This window comes from Balaenoptera musculus, chromosome 10 (genome assembly GCF_009873245.2).
Source record: "Balaenoptera musculus isolate JJ_BM4_2016_0621 chromosome 10, mBalMus1.pri.v3, whole genome shotgun sequence".
NCBI lineage: Eukaryota > Metazoa > Chordata > Mammalia > Artiodactyla > Balaenopteridae > Balaenoptera > Balaenoptera musculus.
The window spans coordinates 84,354,212-84,371,340 of record NC_045794.1 but is presented as its reverse complement, the minus strand read 5'-3'; the positions used below and the strand labels follow the sequence as shown (position 1 = coordinate 84,371,340).

Below are 17,129 nucleotides of genomic sequence, written 5' to 3'. Positions count from 1 at the left end.
ATGAGAGACATCAACCTTTACAGTCATATGATCTCTCCATTTTATCCTGGCTGGTTTATTATCATAAGACATTAATATGGGCAGGGGAAATCTGATCATGCTCCCAATGATGAAGAAAAGATGCTTATATCCATGGCAAAAGGAACCACAACTCAGGAGCCAAGACCTCATAAGGAATTGGCACAATCTTCTACCGCAATCAAAAGTTCTGATTTTTAAAATGCTTTTGGTGGCTTTGTCTACAACAGCAAGAAAATTTAAAGCCAGCATCCAGGTTTTACAAATATTTCAGGTTCTAAAAGTTTGTATGCATTATTATAACCACGGGGGGGAAAAAAGAAGCTTGGATCCCACATTGTAAACTCACCGCCCGCCCTCCCCCTCCATCTCTAAGGGCTTTTTTGTGTGTGGGTGTACTTCAGGCTGGGGCATGGAACATTCCCAGAAACTTTATCATACAGTAAGAAAGTTTGAGAGCTTTCAGAGAATACTTTACCTGGTAGATCATATGCAGCCTCCCCATTTTCACCAGACTGTTTTGCTGATGTACCTTTGAGAATCCATCATTAAAATTAATTAAACACACCCACTTTCACAACAGAAGAATATCGTACCAGTAGTCAGCATTCTCTGTTAGTAAAGTATGCAACGTATGCAAAGATATTTGTCTTCAGAACAGTGAGAAGAGACCAAACACATTAGAGGAGGGGGGAGTTCCTCAGGAGGGGCACAGCCTGCTCTGTTCAGACCGTGGGCTTTTTTTGTCCTGAGGCACCTGCCACAGAGAAGAGGAGGAGAAAGGAGGCTGGGGCACCTCCAACTGTGGGAGCAAGAGGTAGAGAACAACAAAGCAAGATCCTGAAGACAAAGGCGGAGCAGGTCCTGGACTCCACAGGGGAGCAATGCCCAGTGGAACAGTCTACCCTTGCTCCTGTCCCTGCTACTTCAGCCTGGGAGGGTCCTGTGGGTCCCCAGGGAACACAGTTCTCCCACTATGGGGCTCACACATCAGAGTCTGGGAGTGAGGGCACTTGAGATACGGCCAGCCCTGTCTTACCAGGAAATGAAAATGCTCTCCATGGAAGTGGAAACTGCCCCAGCAGCCCAGGAGGCAGCCCCTGGTTGCCATGACAACAAGCTCTTGGTCTGGCAAACTGAGCTGCATTCCACATGGGTGGAGGGAATGGAGCAGGGGGATGGGGACTAGACTGGCCCCTCTTGGAACCTTCTCCTCTCTCTTATTTCAACCCTTCTAGGAGTATCAGGTTGAAGGAGCAGCAAGCGAGAGGCATGTGGATGATACACATTACTTAGGACTTGGAAAAAGAGCTACATCTTGAAGCCAATGGTTTGTTTGGGAGCTACTGTGTTGATGTTTTCATAATCAAGAGACGATTGATGAGAACGTGAAAGAGGAGACTGAGAAAACATGCATGAAAGAGTGAAGAACTAGGGAAGAAGAAAATTTCAAGAGAAAACAGGATGAAACAAGATCAGAGGGAAACGAAAACATCTCTTCGCATTTGAACTACTTGAGGGAAAGAGAGAAAGAAAACGGTGTCCAGGGGAAGGGAAAGGAAAGTGAAAGTTATTTAATACATGAGGAGAATTTTTAAGGAAGAAAAGAAAGAACCAGGGTGATGAAGAGTAAAATGGTGCAGGCATTAAACAATAAAATAAACACCAAGAGAAAGACAGAGTCCAAACCAACACACGATCTTATAAAAGAAAGAATTCTCTTACAGAATAAAACCTGCCATATCTAAAAGCATTAAACACTACAGAAAATTAGTCTGGAGGACAACAGCCATTAAAAGAGAATGAAGAATAGGGCAGCCACATAAAGGAAGTAAGAAAAGACTGCAAGAAGAAAGATATACACGTTATAAAAGAACTTCCATAGAAAGCTAATTCCAAAACGTTATGTGGCAAAAATATATACATAATAATGACTGCGTACATATATATATGTATATGCGGGTATACATATATATCTACATAGACCACACACAGAATTATGCAAAATACACTTCGTTGTATTTTATCTAAGGTGGGTCACATCAAAATGACAGCCATCTATCATTTTGCTGTATCTTCTTACTTTTTAAACCTATCAGAAAGAAAAGAGTAAACAATTTGCTCTGTTTCATACATACACAAAAGGTTTGTACTCAGCAGCCCCACCACACAGAAGATTGGGAGGTTCTGCTAGCTGGGTGGTATAAATAACAGAGAGGAGGGCTTGGGAGTTTTTCAAATTGGGGGAGGGGAATGGAATGGGAATAAACCATACTCCAAAGCACTCAAGATTATAATGTCTCCACAGGTTTTGGTTAGTGGCTTTCTAAGCCCTGGAAAAATCAGCAAGAGTGTTCTGTGAGTGAGTGCATGTGAACGGAACTGAGTGTTAACAAGATGCTTTATTCCCCCTTTCTCTCTACTCTCCCGACCAACACTGGTTATTTCCATGCGTGCCCCCATCCAGAAGCCTGGGGCTTCTTTTTCAGCAGTTTTCTCTTCAAAGTTAGAAATTTCTTCTCCATAGAGGTTTTCCTTCTGGGGAGGTGTTCACACTCCTGGTTTCCCAAATGTGCTCTGGAGTCTCTCTTTCCTTCACGTAAGATCCACGTTAAAGTTTGGGGTCCAAAGAGTTTTCTTAGAGTTAGAGGCCAAGTCTGGCCTCTCATTTGTGGAGATAGGAACAAACTTCCCTGGTGGATTGTTTCCCTACCATGACCTAGAATGCAGCCCGAGTCCAGAGCTGGGGCAATTTTATTCACCCATCTCCAAATCATGACAAGTATGAAATCAAAAACACAAGAGGCTTTTAGTGAATTTCACATCTTTTTTTGGTTTTAGGTACACTCTGGCCTATATTTTCTTGTGTCATTTTCTTTTTCTATTATTTCTATCAACAAGGGTTTTTTTGCCTGTTTCTCTTCCCCTCCTAAATTTAAGCCATTAAATTTTTATGCACTCATATCCTGAGACAAGTTACTGCCATAATGTTGAATCTATTTCTTACACCCTCTGGGATTTAATGCTGATTCTTTTAAACACTGAAAGTTGTCCTTAATTATTCTCTTTTTTCCCTTTAAGAAGGCAGAATTGATCACCAGATAGTCAAGTATATAATCTCTCTTTATTACCCAGAAATAGGCAGCTCTGTTGATAGCTGACCTCTGCTCAGTATAGAGTTTAGAATTTCCAACTTGCTTTATCCTACCTAGAATTTTATTTTGCTTTGGTACATTTTAATTCCACCAATTCAAGAAGTGGGAGTCCCTGAAGTTTGGTCAGAATCTCTCCTCCTATGTCCTAGATCGCTCGTGTTGTCGGATCTGGGAGCCTACCTGGGATATTTTTGAGATCTCAGTTTGTTAGTCAAGTAACAAAGAAGGGCTAAATTCTCATCCGTCATAGAAGGATGACCTTTGGCTCGTTGTCATTTTCAGGAGGAAGGAGATGAGTTCCCAAGAAAGAGAAACAAAAGGGGGGCATATGTCACCTATTGATGAGGGTATTCGTTTGAACTACTAGTTGTACTTACTTCCTTCAAAGCAATACTCTAGCACATAGCCATCTAAACCTGCTGCACCAATGTGGTCGGGGGGCCGCCACTTCATTGTGACAGTGGTGTCAGTTACAGAGTCAACAGCCAGAAGAGTAGGTGGGCTGGTTACAGCTTCAGAGATAAAAGAGACAGAAAAAGAAGAAATTATTCACTACAGAATTATGGCACAGGAACTGTGATAAAATGAACTAGGATACAAATAAAAATGTACACAGGGACTTCCCTGGTGGCACAGTGATTAAGAATCCGCCTGCCAATGCAGGGGACACGGGTTCGAGCCCTGGTCCGGGAAGATCCCACATGCCGCGGAGCAACTAAGCCCATGAGCCACAACTACTGAGCCTGCGCTCTAGAGCCCGCGAGCCACAACTACTGAAGCCCTTGTGCCACAACTACTGAAGCCTGCACGCCTAGAGCCTGTGCTCTGCAACAAGAGAAGCCACCACAATGAGAAGCCCACGCACTGCAACGAAGAGTAGCCCCTGCTCGCCGCAACTAGAGAAAGCCCATGCGCAGCAACGAAGACCCAACACAGCTAAAAATAAGTAAGTAAATAAATAAATAAATAATAAAAAATATACACAGAAGCCCCCCACGTGTTAATAAAATTCAACGAGACTCCTCGAGCATATGCTGTGTTTACGGCAAAGATCTGCCAGATGTGAAAATTTTTTTATCAACGCTGTCACACTTTCCCTCCATTTGGGAGGTTGACATGGGAGTCTGGGAGGCCCAGGAAGTTGAAAAAGTCAAAGTTTGAGATCTAATGATCTAGAGTAAATTTCCCATAACTTTCTAATTTTAAAGTGCAAACTCTTGTACTAAATATTTCTACTGAAAAATCTACTCACTATCAGAAAATAGTGGAGATGTCTTGTCTTCTCTTTCTTTGCCTTTACTGAACTGACTTTTTGGTTCAATAGATAACATTTAAAGTGTGACTATAAAGCAAAGAGACTAGCTTTCAAGTGTGCTTGGTTGACTTGATGTCAATTTGTTTTAGTTATAGTGTTTACACCAGGGTGCTGGGTTATACTTTCAGAAGGACAAATGGGGGTAGTCTTGTGTCAATGGGCCCAGCTACATGTTTCCAGTGGGGAGGGGCAAACAGAGCCACCCACAGCTGTCCTTGGAATTCTGGTAATAAATTCCAGGGCCTACATTATGAAGGCATTCAACTCTATTGTGTTGTTTGTAATTTCTTAGAAAATTGCCCCTAACCACCTCTAGTCTCCTACTCCTGTATCACTCTAAGAAGCTTCCAGGTCTGCTCCAGTTAGAGGTCAGTAGGAAGCAGTCACAATCTGGGGCAACGATTTTCATGACAAAGACACACCTCTCTTGACTCACCCAATGGAACAAAAGGTTTGGAGGGCATACTGGGCTTGGAGAGGCCAACGGCATTGACGGCAAAGATGCGGACCTCGTAGGCCACACCTTCAATCATCTTCTTGGGCTCAAAGGTTGTTTCTTTGCAGAGATCAAAATTCAGCCTCATCCACCTGGAGCTTTGCTTCTTTTTCCTCTCAATGAAGTAACCTGAAGGGGACACAAAATGGAAACTGACGTTTTTTCCTTGGTCTCCAAAATTAAACTTTGTCAGATATTATAATGTTCAAAAATTTCCCATATTCTCAGCACTCTAAGTGAAATAGTCATATATGTATTTTTAACCCATCTTATTCCATTGGTTTTTTGAGAGAGATTATAAAGAATACAAATATTAACATCATGGGATATAGATAAAAATAACAAGACTAGAAAAAATTAAAATTGTATTAGGAAGAGAAGAGAAAAAAATAAACCACAGATATGTAGGCCATAGAAACTTACATAGTCACTCTATTTGAGCAACAGATGTGGCTTTGAGTCTCAGCAATGTAAGAAGGGGGAAATAACCAGTTTTGTGAGTTTCATTATTAGCAAGTAGAAGAAGGTTCCTGTTCCACAGGGGAAGCAAATTCTTCTAAGTATTTAACTCTAGAAGAAATTGCCTCATAGACATAATTCTATGGATCTAGGCATTTACTGACCAGAATAAAGTTAGACTTACAGTTGTTTCAAAATTAGATATTGAACAGAAATGTCAAACAAAAAAAGAGGACAGGCAATCAGATGATATTCATCAGAGCTATTTAAATCTCAAGTACTTATAAAGCATCCCCCAATATATTTCAGTGTGAATGGATATTTAAAAGTTTTCTTCTAAATGCAGTATTTTAAAATGTACTTTGTACTAATATGCATAAAGGGGACACCAACTCCACTGGCAGTTCCACAGTTGGACCAACATGCAGTTACCTAAGAGTGGGGACCCTCCATCATAGAGAGGAGGCTCCCAGTTCATGATGCACCAATCATCTCCCACATGTGTCACACTCGGCGCCACTGGAGGATCAGGGACGTCTGTAGCAAACAAAAAATAGAATAGAATAAAAAAAAATAAAATTGAGGGAGTGAGAGCACAAAGAAGAATGTTCATTGGAAAGTATGTTTTTGGATGATAATCATAGAAGCAAGGTTATTTCGTATTATTTTTCCATGTTTACTGAAATGCACGGGTAACTAATTTGGGTACAAGGTCATGCTCCATATGGAATCAGGGAAGATGAGCCCAATACAAATAAAATCATGATGTCTCCAAATCCTTTAAACTACTGTCACATTACAGAGCCGTATGAAACCCAAGACTCTTGGTATTTACATTGAAAATGGCGACGAAGAAATTACTGCCTAAGTGTTGGACGTGATTTTGTTTTTTTGTCTTTTAACCACAGAAGTGAACTTGCAGCAGAACTGAATCAAGGACTAATTACTGCACATTTTACATCAGTTGTTGTATAAGATGTTGACTGGTAGAAATCCAAGTCAAAAATTGCAAGTTACCATGTCTTATAAATATAGTTCAGTACATAACAAAGTGACCTTAGTTTTGGATCAGTTTGAAATATGTTTCTTGGGAATTCCCTGGTGGTCCAGTGGTTAGGATGTTGCACTTCTGCTGCAGGTACGGGTTCGATCCCTGGTAGGGGAACTAAGATCCCGCATGCCACATGGCGTGGCCAAAAAAAAAAAAAAAAGAGAGAGAGAAAAGAAAAAAAAAGGAATATGTTTCTTAAGGGAAAGCTAAAGTGGGATGAAGAGATCATGAGACCTTGGCGCACCAGTAATCTGCCATACTCATTTCACTTGATTTCAAGGTCAGGAAAAATGTACTTAAATGGTCGTCTAAGAACCAAAGCAGATCTCACTCCTCTACAGTGAGTGTGATGTTGGAAATTATTTAGCAATTGTGTGTCAGTGACTGTAGAGGGCACTGAAAGGGAGTGTGGCTGTGGAGAGCTAATGACAGCAACCTCAAAAGGCTAACCTTAGCTACTCCTCGCCACAACTAGTCCTCTAGGCAAACAAAGAGACAAGAGAGGAAAGGAGAGGAAAAGGAAGAAAAAGGAAAGAAAAGAGAAAGAAAGACATATCAAGAAGTGGCAAAGATAAAAAAAAAGAAAGGCAGTGATTTATAAAATACAGCTACACCGTGTGCTTCTTTGTTGGCTACCCAGAAAAGCTGAGAGAACCAAGAACCTGCAAATCTACTTTGGATCTAGACATGTCAGCCTGATTCTAGAAGTCTGTGGACTCAGAGGGCTTACCCACAACTTTAATCGTGATGGCTGCATGTGCTTCCCCAGCTTCATTTTTCAGATTTATGTGGTAAACACCAGAATCATCTTTTTCTGCTACATCAATAACCAGAGTGGTGCTGTCAGGGTAATGTTCAGCTCTTATCCGGCTACTGCCCTCCATAATAGCCTATGGAGGAAAGAAATACAATGTGGCATGACCTGTGCAAACAACAAGGACACCTCCAGAGTGCCTGGGCACTTAAGCTGGACATGGTGCTAATGCCTGAAATATGTGTTCTTAGTTTAATCCTCCACCACCTCTAAGGACAAAAGTATTGTCATCCCATTTTACACATGGGAAAAACTGTGGCCCAAGGTTACACGGCTAAGAAGTGGTAGAACTGGGATTTGACTCCAAAGTTCACTACCCATTAACTCCTTAAAGAGAAAGTTGGAGGACCAAAAATATAAGCGCAGAAGTGTCATTCTAGGAGAAGAGTTTCTTTGTACATGAAATTAGAAATCCTTAAACTCATATCAGAAACTAAATAATGATTTGTTCATTTCTTTAGATGTCTTGGAAATTTAAAAATACTGAAAAGGGTTGAAGAAGGCCACAGTGCCAATTTCCCATACAAGTTGAGTACTGATTTTTCCCTTCCAGTAGGACATGAAAGAATGAACATCTAATTCCCAAAGTAAAGACAGAGTGAGGTTGAGACTTCTATTATATTTTCTTTCTTTTCTCCTTCTTCTCCTTCTCCTTTTCCCCTTCTTATTTTCCTTCATTTCTCGCCTTCCTTCTTTCTTACACCAGAAGTTTAAAGCAGCATTACATTTTTCTGATTCCCAGGTCATATCTTCCATGCAATAATGGACAGTCAATATACAAAGAGGAAAAACAGAGAAGGTCAAGGCAATTTAGAAACAGGGTAATTTGCCACTATTGTCAGCTCTACCCTTTTGTGTCTGGATTAGGACTTGTAAGTCTTCAATAACGTAAGATTGTGACAACGGTAAGAATACTTGAAATGGCTTTCATAATTCTCATTTTATAATAGAACAAAATTTCCTCATTTTAGCCAAATTCTAATCTTAAGATTGTAAAAGATGTTCTGCTTGAAAAGAAAAATAACTTACTTAGGGTGGTGTTATATTATCCTCTTCATATTTCTATGTTTTATTTTGTTTGTTATGCTATAATTTACATAAAATAAAATTCATAGTTTTAGATACATAATCTAAGAATTTTGACAAATTTATGTGAGTGTATAACCACCCCCATAATCAAGCTACAGACTGTTTCCATCACATCTCACAGTGTGTCCATGCTCCTTGGCATGCAACCCACTAACCCCACATCCTGGTCCCTGGCACCCACTGGTCTGTTATTTGCCCCTTTGGTTTCCCCTTTTCCAGAATGTCATATAAATGGAATCAAACAGTATGTAGTCTTCCGAGTGCATATTTTTAGACTGATCCATGTTGCTGCTTGTATTACTAGTACGTTCCTTTTAATTGTTGAGTAGTTTTCCATTGCATATTCCACGTGCAGTTGGAATATGTTTGTACAATTGGACTTTTGAGTCATTTCCAGGTTTTGACAATTATAAATAAATCTGCTATAAACATTCCTATACAAGTTTTTGTGTGGGCATGTGTTTCATTTCTTCTGGGTAAATACCTCAGAATAGCCTTGTGGAGTTTTATGGTAAGCTCATGCTTAACTTTATAAAAAACTGCCAAACTGTTTTCCAAAGTGGATGTACAATTTTGCATTCCCACCAGCAATGTATGAGAGTTTAATTGTTCCATATCCTTGCCAGCATTTGGTACTGTCAGGTTTTTTTTAATGGCTTTTAAAAAATACTCTTTGTTTTTTGTTCCAGCTTCTTTCACACAGCATAATTATTTTGAGAGTCATCCAAGTTATTGCAGTATATCACTAATTCATTCCTTTTTATTCCTTAGTACTCCCTTGTATGAATTTCTTACAATTTGTTTATCCATTCACCCACTGATGGAATTTGCATTGTTTTCAGCTTTTGAATATTACAAATAAGGCTACTATGACCATTTGTTCTAGTAGATTTTTTTGTAGATTACATTGGATTTTCTACATCGATGATTATGTCATCTGCAAATAAAGACAGTTCTACTTCTTCCTTCCCAAAATGGATGTCTTTTGCTTCTCTTTCTTGCTTGACTGCCCTGGCTAGAACCTCCAGTACAATGTTGAACAGAAGTGGTGAGAGTGAACATCTTTTCTCTCTTCTTTCTGATCTTAAAGGGAAATAATTCAACCTTTCACTATTAAGTAGGATTATAGTTGTAGGATTTTTATGGATGTCTTTTATTATGCTGAGGAAGTTCCTTTCACTTCCTAGTTTGCTGAGAGATTTTTACCAGGAATGATGTTGGATTCTGTCAAATGCTTTTCTGTGTCTATCGAGATGACCACATTTTTTCTCTGGTTTGTTAATATGGTGAATTATATTAACTTATTTGAAAATGTTAAACCTACCTTTGCATTCCTGGGATAAGTCCCACGTGGATATAATGTACTGTTCCTTTTATGTATTTTTGGATTTGATTTGCTAAATTCTGTTTAGAATTTTTTCATCTATGTTCAGGAGTGATATTGATTTGTAGTTTTCTCTTCTTGTAATGTCTTTTTCTGGTTTTGCTATAAGGGTAATACTGGCCTTCAAGAATGTGTTGGGAAGTATTCCTATCTTCTCTTCTTCAATTTTCTGGATGAGTTTGTATTGAGTTTGTATTATTTCTTTCTTAAATGTTAGGTGGAACTAACCAATAACGCCATCTAGATGTGGAATTTGTTTTGTGAAAAGATTTTAAACTACAAATTCCATTTCTTCATAGATATAGGGCTATTCAGTACTGATTTAGTGGTATTTTGCAAATTCTGATATGTGTTGTGTTCACAAATATTTTCTAATTTCCCTTGTAATTTCTTCTTTGATCTATGAGTTACTTTTTAAAAAAGCTACTTACTTTCTAAATATTTGGAAAATTTCCAAATCTTTCTGTTATTGTTTTCTAATTAATTCCACTGTGGTCTGAGAATATACCTTGCATGACCTGAATCCTTTCACATTTACTGAGACTTACTTATGGTCTATTTTGGTAAATCTTCCATGTGCATTTTAAAATAATGCCCAATCTACTTTGTTCAATGGAGTGTTCTATAAATGTCAACTACATCAAGATGGTTGATAGTATTTCTCAAAACTTGTACATTTGTTCTATCAGCTATTGAGAAAAGTAGTAAAATCTCTAACTTACCTATTTTTCTTTGTAATTCTATCATCTTGCTAATTGTTTTCTATTTGTCCCATCTGTCCTTTGTGTCTCTTCTTCTGCCTCCTTTTGGATTCATTAGATACGTTTTTGTGGCTCCATTTTACATCCTGTGTTGGCCTATTAGCTATAACTCTTTGTTTTATTATTTTAGTGATTCCTTTAGGGTTTATAGTATAGTCTACCTTCATGTGGTATTATGATACTTTACATTTAGCAAAAGAAACTTACAATAGCATACGTCCATTTCACTCCTTTCAATCCTTACTTCCATTTCTCCTCTCTTGGCCTTATGTTTTCATTGTTACAAATTTTACTTACACTTATGTTTGAAGGCCATGGTGCATTGTTATTATTTTTGTTTAAACAACCAAGTATCTTTTTAAGGAGATTTAAATAATAAGAAAAAAATTCTTATATATTTATCCATGTAGTTATTATTTCTGACCCACTTATTGATAGCTCCTTTGTGAAAATGTTTTCATCTTAGTATCATTTCCTTTTGACTTTAGGACTTCTTTTAACATTTCTTGTAGTGCAGATCTGCTGGAGATGACTTCTTTCAGCTTTTGTATATAAATAATTTTATTTTGCCTTCATTTCTGATAATTATTTCTACTGAGTATAGAATTCTAGGTTGACAGTTTTTCCCCCTTTAAACGTTGCTCCACTGTCTTCTCACTTGCTTTGTTTCCAGAGAGATCAGCTGTCATCTTTGTCTTTGTTCCCACGGGTTTAATGTGACTTTTTCTCTGACTACTTTTAAGATTTTTTCTTAACCACACGTTTTGAGCAATTTGATTATGATGGGTCTTGGTGTAGACGTCTTAATGCTCCTTGCGCTTGGATTTTATTGAGCTTCTTGTATCTGAGATTTTCTAGTTTTTATCAAATTTGGGGCCATTTTTTCTCTACATATTTTTATGTCCCCCTCTTTGGGGACTCCAATTACACATAGATTTGACTGCTTGAAGTTGTTCCATAGCTCACTAAAGCTTTTTTTTTTTCCTCCAGAAAATGGAAAAGGAGGAAACACTCTCCAACATTTAAAAAAAAAACAAATTATTTTTTAGAGCAGCTTTGCATTCCCTGCAAAATTGAATGGAAAAAGTACAAAGAGTTCTCATATAACCCCTGTCTCCACACACACATAACTTTCCCCACTACTGACATCCCCCAGTAGAGTGGGTACACTTGTTATAATTAATGAACCTACACTGACACATTGTTATCTTTGAAAGTCTATAGTTTACATCAGGGTTCACTCTTGGTGTTGTACATTTTATGGGTTTTGACAAACCTATAATGACACATATCCATACTTTTAGTATCATATGGAACAGTTTTACCGCGCCTAAAACAGTTTATATAGGAAGCCGCAGAGTCACACTTGAGCCGGCTCTACTCTACCACTCCAATCTTATTTATTATTCTCCTCCTCACTCACACTGCCTTGGCCACACTGGCCTTCTCTGTATTCCTCCAACACATTAAGTGCATTCTCTCCTCTTGTTCTTTGCACTTGCATTGACATCAACTGGAAATCTCTTTGCTTTGATCTTCTCAAAATGGTTCCTTGTTGTCATTCATAGAGGCTGTTCTCATGCCCCATGCAGTCACTTACTAATCATATTACCCTGTTTTTTTGTTGTTGTTGTTGTTGTTAAATAATTATTTTAATTATTTTATTTTTGGCTGCATTGGGTCTTCATTGCCGTGCGCAGGCTTTCTCTAGTTGCGACGAGCGGGGGCTACTCTTCCTTGCGGTGCACGGGCTTCTCATTGTGGTGCTTCTCTTGTTGAGCACGGGCTCTAGGCGCACAGGCTTCAGTAGTTGTCGCACGCAGGCTCAGTAGTTGTGGCTTGCAGGCTCTAGAGAGCAGGCTCAGTAGCTGTGGCACACGGGCTTAGCTGCTTTGCAGCATGTGGGATCTTCCCGGACCAGGGATTGAGCCCATGTCCCCTGCATTGGTAGGCAGATTTTAAACCACTGCAGCACCAGGGAAGTCCCACCCTGTTTTGTTTTGTTTTTTTAATTTTCGTAGCACTCATTACTATCCAAAGTGACTTTGTTTATTTATTTATTTAATAATTCATTGCCTATTTCTCTTCCACCCCATTCCCTGACACACATTAGAAGGAAAGGTAGAACCTCTTCACTGCACATAATAACATTCATATGCATATGCACAGGGTCACATAGTAGGTAGTCAGAAATATGAAAAGCAAATGAATAGTTATTATATTTGCCTGAAAATCAGTGATCTTTCTTTATTAAAGGAATTACATCTTTACTGTACATTTATTTGCTGCCTTCTTTCATGTGACTCATGGGAAGCAGGGAGTAAGGTAGGCTGTGTGTGTGTTTGTGTGTGTGTGTGTGTGTGTGTGTAGAACAAACCTTATCTGCTCGGCTCCAAATGGCTTTAGGAGGTGGTTCTCCACTGATGGGAATCTCTAGACGAAGCTTGTTTCCTGCAATTACTGTCACTGTATTGTCAGCATCAAGACCATCCAGGTTGATCTTTGGAGGATCTGGAATATTAACCGTGGCCTTTGTTATCAGACGGTTATTTCCATGTGATCATATGGGTTAGTACTCGGCTAGTGTTAAACATTGGTAGTAACCAATATTTTATCTGGTCAAAAAGGATATAAGCGGAGTCAAAGTAGTTGGTGCCTGGTACCTTGCAAAACTACTTCATTGTTAAGACCTCTTAAGAATCAACTATTATGATTAGTGATTACTACCAATTCATGTATTTTTCTTTAAATATCATATTTTGAATATAATTCCAGGTAAGCAAAACCAGAAAAACAAGAACATAACTCTGCAATGATTTCTTTTATCTACTCACCAATAACATGAACTTTGGCAGGCAAAATAACAGAGTAGGCATCTGGTGCAAATACATAATCACCTTCATCCTCAACGAGAGCATTGGTTACCACTAATTTGTGGATTCTAAGGAAATGAAAAAACATATTTCTAAGACTTTGCAAAGATTTAGACTGTGTAGGACCCAAACTGAGGAGACACCTGGTTTTATCTTAACTTGTTTAGTGCAGCCTGGAGAGAGACTGAGAATAATGTGATGCCTTAATTATCCTATTTATTGATCCACATTCAGTATTTATTTTGCGCTATATGAAACTATCTCTACAAATACAGCCTGCTTACTATGCAAGAATCTCTTGTGCCTTTTTAAAATCTCATAGCCTAAAAAAGGATAGAAGATAACACCTCACTGATGCCATATTTTAAGATTCAAGAAATTACCAAGAATAACCTGACTTTGGCTTTTTATGCAAACCTAAGAGCAATTGTTCTGTTTTTTAAAAAAGGTTGAGGTATAGTTGACGTACATTATTATATATTTCAGGTATACAACATAGTGATTCACAATTTTTAAAGGTTATACTCCATTTATAGTTATTATAAAGTATTGGCATAAGAGCAATAGTTCTTAACTTTATTGGCATCATGAGCCAGTGAATATCTGATGGACACTATGGCTCCTCAATCTGGAGAAAAACAAGTATTTTTGCACACACAGAACTTGCTTACAATTTCAAAGGATTTGTGGGGGCCCCTGAAGTTCATTCACAGTCTCCTAAAAATCCATGGATCCTAGTTTAAGAACTCTTGTCCTACATCTTTGTTAGATTCTAGGATATTATGCAAACCGTCCCCCCCTCAGCAAAAAAAAACTGTGGAAAGGTCATATGAGGGGACAGTGAATCCAATTCAACCAGGGACAGTGAATCCAATTCAACCAGTTCCTCAACTAGAATACAGTATCATTCCTCTAAGCTCATGTTTATATGGAAAGACTCAGTCAATGGGTTTTGAAATAACACAGCACCTCACTGTAAGGTACAGGTACAGGATCACAGGTAGGACATGATGTACAAGAGAGAACTCACATAGTCTTGCTATTTGAAAGCAAAGAACTGGAAATAGAGCCTCTCCCTATGAGTACTCTCCAAACATCCTTACCAGTCATGTTATTTAGGAAGCAGAAGAAGTGAAGATGGGGACCAGCCCTCACTTAGGGACCACCCTAGCTTACTTACCTTCCCCTGTGAATAATCTTTAGACGGTCAGACTCCTGAATGGGTAGGCCATTTTTAGTCCATTTTCCTGATAAGTTTTCAGATATTTCACACTTCAAGCAGATTTCTTTTCCAGGATTTACAGTCTGATCTGTCAGAGGTGTCAATATCTTCAGAGGTTTTACTGCAGAAATAATAGATGGTTATTAAGTGCCAAATCTAAATTCCAGACAGGCCAAGACGGTGTCATTTCACAATGGTACAGTTTCACTATAATGCTTGTTTTGAAAATGAGAATTTGTTCAATGCAGTTGAAATATTCGGGGACAATTAGAGCATAACACACATTTCACGTTTGATTATGCATGATTTTATTCATGAGAAAGACTAGATGAATCCAGAAAATGGCACCCAGCTGAACTGAGTCAGGTAGGACTGCACAGAGCGCACACATACACCTCAGACATCGACCAGCTACTTTAGTTCACCCACGTTAAATGAGCCACATCCATGCGCATCTGAGATCCATGCACATCCAAGATGACAGCTCTCCATCCAGTTTCAAATAACCTCCTTCCACTACTTCACAATAGCTCACAAACTGCAACACTTCTGATACCACTTCCACAAGCAAATTTCAGGTCTTTTTCAAGGTAAAGTGCCATACTTATTGTAGTATTTATTAACCATTTAACATCTGTAAAACTGTACTACTGTTTTTTTCTTATTAGGTTCTTATCATTTTATTTTTTAAAAAATGTGTCCCTGACAAAATTGTTGAGTGTTGTGTCCTTAACCCCACTTTCCCCATTAGCCTTATGATTTTTATTGCATGATGTTGTACAGCACAGTAATTTTTAGAAATGCATATGTTACATTATAGCAGGACTGACTGTAATTGCTTTAAATGGATACAAATATCAGATAAGGATCTGCCTATGGTTGAAAAAACTTTTTGATATTACACTACAATGGCCATCATTCCACAAAACATAAGCAGTGTATTGCGATTACTTCCAAATAATTCAATAATCATATGAATTGCAACTGGACTTAGAAAGAAATAAGGAAGCAGGGTTTCTGCTCTGCATGTATTGCCGATCTTCTTGTGAAGTTTGCTATTCTAATTTTCATAGCTAACTGGAAGGGACAGACTCTGCCATTAAGAGCTGACTACCGTTAGCGGGTATTTGGGAAAGGACATGAATCCTTTCACGCCTCTAAAGCATATCAGGGGACTTCCCTGGTGGTCCAGTGGTTAAGACTTTGCCTTCCAATGCAAGGGGCGCAGGTTCGATCCCCGGTTGGGGAGCTAAGATCCTACATGTCTCACAGCCGAAAAACCAAAACATAAAAAACAGAAGCAATATTGTAACAAATTCAATAATGACTTAAAAAAAAAATGGTCCACATCAAAAAAATCTTTTAAAAAATTGTTTAAAAAAAATAAATAAAGCATATCGGCAAATTAGCTCTTAGTCTTCTCAATTGAGGCCCATTAGTCTGAGCAACTTCTCAGCCCAAATGTAATTGAAGAATGCTGAATGTTTATTGAAGAGATAGCAAGTTCACCAAACCAAAGGTCACCAAAGGATTAAGCAAACAGGATATCAGGATTTGATATCATATCTAAGTATTTATCATCTATTTATGTGGTTTGGGGATTGAAATATTTCTTAATCATTTGGGTAACTTCTCTGGCAGGTGATTTTTATACTTCCTTCCCAATATTGGTATTCTACTATTAAACTGAGTAGTAAGTTCTTAGAGACCCTGATTGATATGACATAGACACTCAGCTGGAATGGAATCTAATTTTACATATTGAAAATTGCCACAAGTAGAAGTCAAATAGATTGAAACTCTCCTAAAACTGAATTAACAAACACAACACACTAGTAAAACAGCTTGGAAGACATCCAAGGAAGTCTTACTTACAGTCAATGCTAAGTTTAGCGGATGACTGCCCTCCTGTTGTCATTACAGAATATTCTGCAGTATCAGCCTTTGTTGCTTCGTCTATGACCAAAATGTGTTTTTTGCCATCAACTTTAATGTAGTGTCTTGATCTTGGACCAGGGATGATTTCCTCACCATTCTTAAACCTGAGTCAAAATAGATTATTAAAAAAAAGTTTTATAAAAGACCCTTCAGGAGACAGGTACCAGACACTCAAGAACTTTTTGTTGAATTAAAGAATGTATGGATCAATGTATCAAGAGATTAATATTGTAACAAGTATTGCCTGAAAAATGACATTAAAACCATAAGCTCACTCTTTCCATTTAAGATCAATCAGATAAAGATGCTAACAGCGGATATTACCTATGTTTGGGCTCTTGATGCACACTAGTAAGAATATCATTTTAATACACTTTAAAGACAATTGTGATTCTAGATTAGAATGAACAATCTATTCGTACCAATTACTAGAGATTCCTGCTGCATAATTTACTCTGTTTCTCAATTAAGATTTTAAGATTCCGAATCGTCTAGTCTTTAATTTTGAGGTTACTCACAGAGAACTTGAGAAAACACCTCCCATCTGACCCCAA

The 17,129-nt window shown here is 38.3% G+C and overlaps 1 protein-coding gene across 1 annotated transcript in view; it reads right to left on the bottom strand.

Moving 5' to 3' along the window:
- MYBPC1 (myosin binding protein C1) overlaps positions 1-17,129 on the bottom strand; it is a 94,557-nt gene that overhangs the window by 22,019 nt on the left and 55,409 nt on the right. Inside the window, 8 exon segments of the mRNA XM_036866505.1 lie at positions 3,551-3,685; positions 4,925-5,113; positions 5,876-5,980; positions 7,225-7,384; positions 12,920-13,053; positions 13,377-13,483; positions 14,596-14,758; positions 16,513-16,679. Coding sequence (XP_036722400.1) covers positions 3,551-3,685; positions 4,925-5,113; positions 5,876-5,980; positions 7,225-7,384; positions 12,920-13,053; positions 13,377-13,483; positions 14,596-14,758; positions 16,513-16,679 — 1,160 coding nt within the window.